The sequence below is a fragment of the Seriola lalandi genome, unplaced genomic scaffold (genome assembly GCF_002814215.2).
Source record: "Seriola lalandi dorsalis isolate HSWRI2012SDOR001 ecotype SW California unplaced genomic scaffold, Sedor1 jcf7180002054313, whole genome shotgun sequence".
In the NCBI taxonomy this organism is placed as follows: domain Eukaryota; kingdom Metazoa; phylum Chordata; class Actinopteri; order Carangiformes; family Carangidae; genus Seriola; species Seriola lalandi.
The window spans coordinates 1012642-1023410 of record NW_019524866.1 but is presented as its reverse complement, the minus strand read 5'-3'; the positions used below and the strand labels follow the sequence as shown (position 1 = coordinate 1023410).

Genomic DNA, 10769 nt, shown 5'->3' with positions numbered 1-10769 from the left:
GGGGCAGAGGAAAGAGAGGGAAGGAGAAGAAGATAACAATGGAGGTGTTGGGAGGCAGAGCATGTTGAACAAAGCGATCGTCACATAACATGTCACTGTGTCTGCATGTGTCTCATTCATGCTGAATCTTCCCCTATGCTTTCTCTGTGTCTCTCTGAAGCATCACTGTAGGTCAATCACCAAGGCCAGACACTAAACACACACATGGATATATAAAGACAACACATCCTGAGCATGTATGGGTAATGTGTGAAGCATATATTGACTTTGTTTTCTATAATTATCTGATTAAGTTTAATTGACACTAAATCTCCTGCTTATGGTTACAATGAAAGACTGGGATTTCTGTTCTAGGGTAGAATTCCACCTTATAGCACACACACATTCACAGACTGGCCAATGTCCCAATATGACATGTTATTGCACCAGTTTCTCAAATACATTTCACAAACATTCTCATCTGTGTCATTGTCTGTTTCTGTCTCTCCCTCTCTTACATATACACACACACACACACACACACACACACACACAAAAAGACAAAAAGAAGCTGTTTGTGCTTCCAGTGATATTACACTTGTGTGCAATGCAGAGATATGCAAATGACTCCTCAAGTGAACTGCTGGAGAGCTGAGTGAATGATCAAGTATGTATATTTGTGTTTAAAGAAGATGGTCAGTGTGCGAGAAGGAAAGTGTTCATGTGTGTTCTTCTGCATGAGAACATACGCTGTACACAGTATGTATGCGTGTGCATGCATACATGTTTACTGTGTGCACACATGTATGCATGCCAGTGTAAAAGTGTGCACGGGCACGTTGCACATGCGTGTGGATGCACATTTGCAGCTGTGCGCACGGCATACAGTATGTGTGCATTTTTATGATTGCATGTGCACATTCTACATGCACACATGCATGCTTGAAAACCAGTGCAAATATGTGTGTGTGTGTGTGTGTGTGTGTGTGTGTGCCAAGCAGAAAATATTTAGCGTATTAAGTTTATTGGCAGCTGTAGGGAGACAGAGTCAAGGAGCTGAATTTCATTATAGGACCTCCCAGCTGCCCCCCACAAGGAGTGATGCAGTGCATTCATTATCACACACATGCCTGCACGAATGTGTGTGTGCATGTGTGTGTGCCAGAGAGAGGGATAGAGTGAGAGACAGAGAGAGAGGGTGAGATTCCATGCATGTGTGGTCCATATGCACTTAGCAAACCAATGATGATCCAGAATTTGTTAAGTTTAAGTCGGGTTGAAAGACAGGCTTCTCCCACACTGACAGGAGAATGGTAACTGGAAAAGGGCAGAGAGAGATGAGGAGAGAGAGAGAGAGCGAGAGAGAGCGAGAGAGAGAGAGAGAGAGAGAGAGAGAGAGAGAGAGAGAGAGAGTGCTGCAGTGTCTAAACAGTGAAGAAGACTAGAGGGGAACAAAGCTCCCTGAAACATTCATGAGCCCAGAACAGCCTTTAAGATACACGCAAATACAGCGAAAGGATAGACAGAGTGAAAGAGTTAGTGTGCATTTATAAAGCATATGAGTCACAGCAGAGATGCAAAATGTCTTGGTTGCAAAACAAGAGGGAAAAGATGCACCAGAGGGAAAATGTTTCCATAGTTGTGTGTTCTTCCTTTCCATTACCCCTGTGTGAATTTCTTGTGTCTAACAGTGATTTTTAGTGTTTTGGTGAGTGAAGGGTCCCGCTGCAACCCCCCTTGTTTTCTAGGTGACTGATATCCGCTAAAATCCACTAATATTCAGTGTAGTGTGTCTGATCTGAGTGCCCGTGCGTAAAATCCGTAACCCTCCAACTCACCTATCTGCACTGAGCTGGGGAAAGCCCCCGTCGCCAGCCCCCAAAGGGCGGAATACACCCCGAGAAAGTGCCAAGAAAAAATAATAATCCTCATTTTTTTCTTTCCTTCAATCCCTTCAGAAACTGTTGAGAGACATCGAGAGAAAGAAAGAGAGGGGGGGGGGGATGCGAAAGAGAGAGAGAGAAAAAAAGGCGTCAGAAAAAAAGGGGAATAAAGAAGAAAAGATGAGAGTTTTTCCCCCGTGTTGTCCAGCAGTATTCCTATTCCATGATGGGTTCGTTCGTTTCTTCCCCTGCAGTGTCCGCTCCGGAGAGAGCTGTGTGTCCGGTGCACATGTAAAGACGGGGAGAGAGAGGGAAAGAGTGGGGAAACTCGCTAGAATGATTGGCGAGCTGGGAGAACAGTCTGCATGGAGGAACTGGACATGCGCGCCCCGTCTCTCTCTCTCTCTCTCTCTCTCTCTCTCTCTCACTCTCTCTCATTCCCACACACCCTCTATTTCTCTCTCTCTCTTTCTCTCAGTGAAAGGGTCTGTTACTCTCTCTCTCTGTACCCTCTCCTCCTCTCCATCTCCCACTTTTCCCTTCCCCTTCTGCTGTCTTTAACTTGCTGTTACACTGAATTCCGCTGTAGTCTATTGATAAGGTTTGGTCAGGGGACATGTAAGGAGAAGCTTTAAAAAAAAAAAAAAAAAGGATCCGCGTGAGTTTGCGTGCGTCTTTGCTCGCACTAATTTGTTGTCATGGTCCCCCTCAGCGTTAACCGAACAGTGTTCATATTTATATGTATATATCTGTCACCACTCCCTCACATCATGCACAAATGCACGTGTGCGCGCAAGAGAGAAAGAAGCAATGGAAGCAAAAAATATTAAAGTGTTTCAAGTGAAAATGAAGACTCCTGATTTGTTGTGTTTGGAGTGGCGATGCAGACTGAAGTGAGAATGAGAGACAGATAGAGACGTTCTGCCTGCACCTAACTAATTGCATTACAAACCCAATCCATCCTGACGCATCGGTCCACTCACTCCGCGGCCAAACCTGACTCTTGTCTGTCCCACCAAGGCAGCAGCGTGCAGGCCAGCTGACAGAGAGGGAAACCTCAGGCCGCCTACAGCTGCGGGACGCTGATGGTGCCCTGGGGACCCGCTAAAGTCCTAGTTATTTCAACGTCAAGACCTCATGAGCACAAACATCTGGCCACGGAAAGGGGGGGAAAAAGGAGATATTGCACAAGAAGAAAAGCGCGATCATTCAGCAAAACAGAATGACAAAAGCCCGAGATAATGAGGTGTTTTGTGCAGCTTAAGACAAGAAAAAAGAATCATTGCCTGCAGTAGGCTACATCCTGTTAGAGTACATTGTGTTATAGCCGTAACCCATTCAGAGTCGTTTTATCTAGCCTGCCGGTAGCAGGTCGGTAAAACTGACAGACGGTCTGGGATCGCGTAGTTACACGGTGGAGAGCACAGTTTCATTTTTCCAGATGGCAAAACGAAAGGGATGCTTCACGGTTGTCCCAGTGAAAGATGCGGTCTGTCCATCTCTGAGGGGTTTTGCCGGCCGATTGCAGAACATACGAGTAAATCAAATAGGCTGAAAAAAATGCGAGTTCAACGTTTTTACACCGCACTTAAAAAAATAATAATAAAAAAATACAGACAGGATGTTAATTTACTTAAAATGAGATTTGGACCCAGCTCTCCTTCCGTAATAGAACAGCATGCACACAGGGACGGCCTCCAGTTTCATTTAAAGTAGATTTCATGAAGCAAATAGAAGATAATACAGCCAACGAAAAACTCTACACAATGCACAGTGATCTGCTTCCCATCAATTGGAGTCTCCTATTTGATTACTGGTGTAATGGAATATAGCCCACAACAGGACACGTGCACGTTAGGCTGTGTCTTGAGGCATATTTCATATTTACTAAAACAACACAGCACTCGCCGTTTTCAACTTCATGCTGCCCGCGTCCACTTCCCCCACCAGACTCTGTCCATGGTGCTGAAATCAAACTGCGCTGCATTCAAGGGCGACGGGCTCCACACAACTCTCTCACCGTGCTCCACAGTGAGCACAGAACCTGCAAGCAGGTTTTTGCTGAAAACAAACATCACACACCAGGACATTTCACTGATTAGTTACTTGTCTCTAGATGGAAGATGGGCTAATTGGTAAAATCACCTTATGCAGTCCTGCAGGCTGCAACTTCACTGGCCTTCATGGCATATTAATGTGTGTGAGTGCCATACATACAAACTTATGTATTATGTATTGTGTAACATGTGGTACAGATTCTTATTTTGTAGTATTTCATTCTTGAAACAAAAATTTATCCAAGTCAACATGGGTTCATCATAATCCTTTTGATAATAATCATGTGTATCAGTAATGCTTCACGGAGACTGAACCGTGGATACAGACCAAACTTTAACTACTGAGCGGCTGTGATGTTAAGTGGGACAACCTCTGACTACCACAGAAATACAGTATCATTGCCTGTACACTGACATTAGGTCGCAAATGCAGAGCCAAGGCTTACTCACTATTTAATGTAGGCTACCACTGTGATTCTTTTTCTCACTGTGTTGCAAATGGAAATGATAGAGAAAAACCAGCAGCAGCTTCAGTACAAACTACATGATGCTCTCAGTCTTGCAACATAAGCATGGTGAAACGTCCTCACCCCTGATTAATCCACCATAGTTTCCAGTACAAACATTTACTTTAGAGAGAGCCTGTCCTGGTTGTGACTTATCACAAAACCTGCAGCCATTGGAGAGCTGCTGTGCTTTATATTGGCTTTATACAAAAGCCAGCTTTAGATGAGCAGGAAAATTCATCTAAAGGCATTTTCCCAAACTTGTCTTGGTAGACCAGGGCTAAGCCATCTGTACGATGATATTTTACATTGTTTGTTTTGATGGTAATGGTGATTCGTTGCAGTTTATTTTTAGCTCACCATCACTGCAGATATGAAATTCTGAACAAAATGTCTTGTAAAGGGAGTTCATTCACTCACTTCTCTTACTTATTTATGGGTGCTCACTGAATGTGATAATGACTTGTACTGCTGTGTCTTAGCAGTGAGGTTTCCCATGCTTGTACAGTCCAACTTGGGACCTAAGGTTTTACTATGAGTGGGTTGAGGGTTGTGGCACACTTCCACATTTATTTATTTTTTTTTCCAACAGAATTACATAAGCCAAATGAATATGAGCAACAAACAGTATATCTTTTCATTCTAGTTCTGCCTGCATGACTGCACTCACACTACAGTTTTGTGAGGCCTGTCCATGGGAATATTGTCCTTTTACAGAAGGGTGAATTGTTGGGTGTTTAAAGGCAACTTTAGAGGGACACTTCAGTGACTCTTGGAAAGCATAAGAATTATGAACAGCATTTTTATTCACCAGTAATCCATGTCAGTAATCATTTAAAAAAAACTTTTGAATAGCATGCTTTTCATATCAAACAAAGCAACCAAAATCAAGCATTAAAATACAGTAGAATTCTCAAGGTGTTTGCTGTTAACAATATCATGTGCATGCCCATATCAACCATGCTACGCAAGGTTAGCCAAGTGAATATGTTGTTTCCTATATAGACCAGGCCAATTTTAGAGAGTAAATTATCAGAACGCTTTAAAGAGAAGGGAACTGTGACACCCCTACATACATATATGAAAGGTAGTGGCTTCATTACTAGTGTCTTTCAAAGAGAACAATGTAGAAAACTAGTATACTGTACTTCAATACACCTCAAAGTAAGAGGGTTGTGATAGTGGATTGTGTCCGTTTGTGGGTTTTCTCCACCAGGTTTGCATGGGGCTCTTCTATGTGCTCAAGTTTTCAGAGTCTAAAAAGAAATAGCTTGGTGCAAGGAAGTGTCCAAATGGCTCATGTATTTAAGTGTAAGCCCATACATCAATCAAAACAAATGAATCAAACTATTGTATTACTACCAGATTAGTTTGTGATGTCCACATGAACAAAAGGTACAGAGGATCAACGATAAGATGAACCGAGCTCTACTGTATCTAAAGGACAGTGTCTCATACAGGAAGTGTACTCAAAATGAAAATACATTTTGAATCCTTTTTGTCTTTGAGAGGATTTTCCCAAAGACTGGAATTGTGAGTAACTAAATGAAAGATTCAAGCAATCAATAAAGCAAGCAACAACCAAACAATCTGTCTTTTACACACCAGCAAACACACAACCATTGGCCACTACTGTTGAAAATATTGCATTTTGTTTGTCTCTTGTTGAAACCTTGTATCATCAGTATTACCCATTTTGTGCAGCTGACATTTGTGATTTCCTTAAAAAGGCAGAAAATGGATCATGACCCATTGACAAATTATTAATGCATTTTATATTAAAATGCTGAGAATACATTTTTTTATTTAACCCAAGAGACATTTTTGTGAAACAAGTCTTTTGTGGAATTTAGTGAATTCAAAGTGCTCCACATTGCTGCCAAAAACAAATAATGCCACAGCGAATGCACGACCGACATCTTCTCATTACACAGTTTAACTGAACACTTTGAAATTTAGTGTCGCAACCACTATTTCAAACACATAAATACACACACTGTGGCACACACCTTTCTGTTCTACTCGCCATATATGGATGATGCCACAGTAGAAAAATATTGCTCTTTTTCCAATATCTCACAGTGTGTGTAATCTATATATGTATCCAATGTACCTAAATCCATTCATCAATATTCCCATTGCTCCAAGGCATTCTCTCTGTCTGCTGAATTGACCAAAGTCAATTACTTAGTTCACGGTCAATATTCCAACTTGGTAATAAAGACCCATCAACAGAGAGTGCTATAGGCATGTGGTAATTGACACTCTGATGTTAACTTTGTACTCTGACTCAAACCACATTGAGTGAAAATTGGCACATTCATGGTGATGTTAAGGAGGAAATCTTCACCTCTCATTTGGATATTTCTTGGTAAATCACATGAACAATTCAATTTTGTATTCTGTGGCCTAATTTCATGGTGTAAAATGTGTGTTTAATCACATTAAGATGACAGTCAATATGGCAGTACAGCAGTACATGTTTGTAGAACAAATTAACAAGTCTAATGACAAGTCTCTCCTGGCCAGAGTTCAAACATGACATGGACTATCGGGCCCAATGCCAGCATCTCAACTGCCTTTAAGACTCTGCCAAACCTGGATCATGACTGAAACAGCTACCTTTCACCATTAAGTCAGAAAAAGTGGAAAGAAACGTGCTTATTGAGCCCACAAACCTACAATCATTTTCTTTTTAATCTAAACCAAAATCACAAAGTTTGTTATATTTTCAGGCAACACTGATGTTGGCCAGTCAGTCAGTTCACTGCTTTGGTCCAGACTAAAATATCTCAACAACTTTTGAATGGATTGTGATCCCCTCAGGATGAATTGTATCAACCTTGGTGAACCCCTGACTTTTCAACAGCAGCATCATCAGGTCAAATTTTTAAATGGTCAATACTTTGGTTTTTGACATACATGCAATACTAAAGATGTTCCCATCAGCCCCTGTTGTACTTTGTGTTTGTTCTGTTGTTGTTTGTGCTGAGTAAATGGACTGTATCCAAAGCGCTTTACAATTTGCCTCTCATTCATTCATTTATCCATTCACACACACTCAAACGCCAATGGCAGCAAGCTAATATGCACGGCACTGGCCTAACCATTGAGAGCAATTTGGGGCTCAAAGTTTTGGAGGACAGGACGCGCCGAGGATTGAAATGCCAACCCTGGCATTAGTCGACAAACCACTAATCACCTATTAATTAGCAATTAGCATGCTAACATAATAAACTAAGAGGGTGAACATGAGCATGTCTGACTCCATATGTACTATATGTTCAAGAATCCGACCCTGAATCTTTCATACCTTTCCTGTTTTCCTATTTCTAGTTATTGTTTCAGTCCACATATGCAATATCCCAATGGGCCAAGCGAGTTTTAATCTATTTAGATGAAAAATGAAAAATGATAAATATGAAGATTTAAAGATGGGATTTCAAAGAACTGGAGATCACTCACCTGTGAATCTATCCATGGCATTATGGATGTGTATTGCTCTATTGTGCTATGATGAACAATGTGACTTCTAACCCTCGCAGTTGACCTTGCAGCACCCACAGACAGTAGCCACAGACCTTGGAGACGGGATAAAGAGTCAGTGATGTTTAAAAAAAAAGACAGGAAAGACAAAAAAAAGACCATCCTAGTAGCCACAACATATGAATGTCAGTCAATCTATCTATCTATCTATCTATCTATCTATCTATCTATCTATCTATCTATCTATCTATCTATCAATCAAGTCATTACAGATTGTGTCGTGGTGTGTTACAAGTGTGATGTTGTGCCAGCAGTCATCCAGCCAACTTGTCATCACTCCTGCTTGAAAGGTTACAAGAATAACCCCCCCCTCCACTTTCATCTCTGGTTATTCATCAATCCATCCTTCCATTTCTCTTTCTCTATACCCTGCATGTGATGACTCATCAATCTAAATGTCCCTCTCTTCCTTCCCATCACCTCCTCCTTCCCCACCCTCTTCACACTCCTCTTCCTACAGCACAGTCCTCCACCTTATCCATGTACCCTGTGACTCACCCCCTTAACTGTATTCCTCCAACTTTCCATCCCTCCCTTATCCCGTTTCCTTCAGCACATCATTAGGGTAATATCAGTATCCACCAGCCCTCTCTGTATCCTTCCGTCACCTTTATCTTTTCATCTCCTTTTTGCCCTGAAGCCTTTCTTTCCTTGCAACTCAACCTACTGTGCCGAGCGCAATCGCTCCTCATTTCTGCTGAAGAATATCTCTTTTTTTTGCCATACCCTCAACGCTCACTTCTTTCTTTCTCTAACCCCCCTCCACCACCACCACCACCGCCACCCTCCCAACCTCCCATAAACCCAGCAGCTATCTTGTATCTTATTGGAAACAGACAAAAAGAACATTAGCAGATACAAATCAATTGATGGCGTTACACTGTGAGGTTGCAGCTGGGGACTCATCACATTACTCTAAGTAAGGTGAGGATCAATGCAAGTCAATGGTGAGCAGTGCATTTATAACATGCAGCAACTGTTCAGCCCCTGTAACTTCAGGCTGATTTTGTCATTGAAAAGATGGAGGGAATATTTCAACAGTAATGAACAGAAGGCAGTTGGCATGCAAAGGAGTCATGGGTGTTGTTTTTCTCATTGTTATGCAAATCCATGCTCTTCCTTGTTGAGAACCCTTTTTATTATAAATCTGCAGCTTTCCTGGATTTGGGCAAAATACAGCTTTATTTTCAGAAAACAAGCATCTCTATTAAAAGTGAGTATTGATGTGCCCTTGTGTTTTTGAAATACCAAGACGCAAATAAAACAGTAACAAAGTGTCACAACAATTCATTGCAGCTTGCTCTATTACAGTGCAAGGCTGTAGCAAGAGCCCATGCATCCTGTAGTTTCACACACCTTTGAGGAGTTTTGAAGGTCTTTTTGAACACACTGAGGATTGACTGAGCGAGCATGCTCGTTACGGTTACAGACTCCACTCAGTCTCCCGGACCTGTCAAATCACAGCCCTCTGCGCCGATAAACCGTGACTTGTAAATAAATGGTATTATGGTTTGACTCAGTGACAGAGTGGCAGCGTGCAGCATCAATATGACGACTGGCAAGAATTAACGTCAGGCTAAATTACAGGCAGGTGGAACTGCGAGGTAGCTAGTAAATCAGAGATTAAGCCGGCACAGTTGTGCTCATCATTGTCTCAAAAAGACACAATTTATTGTTTTGTTGTGTTTAAAGACTGAGATTGTCCAATGTGTGGAAAAACACAAACAGTATTTGTGCACTAACAATACACATGTACAAGTACTCACCCATGTACAGTGTATTCTCATTGTTTGTTTTGACTTTGATTGAAATGTCTGCACTAAATTAGGGGGAGAAAAACTTACATAGTGCCTCTTACTATCACAAATTGAAAAACCCTACTATCTGTGCATACAAAAACACATGAACATGTATAAAGTTTTTTGTAAGATTATATTACTGACAAAACAGTAGAAACACTTTAACAAACTAACAATCAGAAATTGGTGTTTAGACATGTATCTCAAATACTATGTATTATATCATTACGTGTTGCTAAAAAATAAAATAAAATGGAAATAAGAAAAACAACTAATCTAGTGGAGGGAGCAGTGCTGTTTTTTTAACCACCTGTCATGTAGATGGATAGCTTTGAGATTTTCACAACAAGGTGGTTTCCTTCTACAGAACTTGTGCTCGAAATAATTTGTTAGCTAGTGACCTAAAAATGTTACACTAAAACTATGGAAAAAGAAAAATCACACACATACTGTACATTACACACAAACAATCAAACTCAACACTGCCAATGTCTGTCACAGGTAAAGCATGTTGTTTGCTGTAAGTATGTATCTCTTGTATCTATAATGACCTCTATTTGCAGACACCTGATTGAGAACTGAATAGATTGTCTAACTTTGTATATGTACTGTATAATGCTGATATTTTACATTAATGTGTTAACACTGTCCAATCTGTTTAAATAATGTCACTTTGGGTTGGTATACATTAAATTTGCATTTTATGTCTCCATACATTATAGAGACACTCTTAAATAATACTATGTTAGGAAATGAACTGTGCATTTTACCCAGAACATCTTCAATCATCACCAAGATTTTTGTGTTAAATGTGAAATTTCAAATGTTACACTTTTACTACAAATCCCAGCATCCTCTTCCTTTGCTCTGAAGAATTAACCTGTACTACTTTGGCAAGTTTTTTGCCAACATACGATATGCAGAGTATGAATGTCTACGTTTTGAAATCATTTCATTTGGTTTATAAAACCACTTTATGCATCACAAGACTTTACATAG

General features: G+C 40.8%; 1 protein-coding gene across 2 annotated transcripts in view; it reads right to left on the bottom strand.

The window, feature by feature from the left end:
* gria4a (glutamate receptor, ionotropic, AMPA 4a) overlaps positions 1–2158 on the bottom strand; it is a 100726-nt gene extending 98568 nt beyond the window's left edge. For both annotated transcript variants that reach the window (XM_023406629.2, XM_023406630.2), the window contains exon 1: positions 1818–2158. In XM_023406629.2, the coding sequence (XP_023262397.1) occupies positions 1818–1911 (94 nt within the window). In that variant the 5' untranslated portion in view covers positions 1912–2158. The remainder of the gene's footprint in view (positions 1–1817) is intronic.
* Between the last annotated feature and the right edge of the window lie 8611 nt (positions 2159–10769).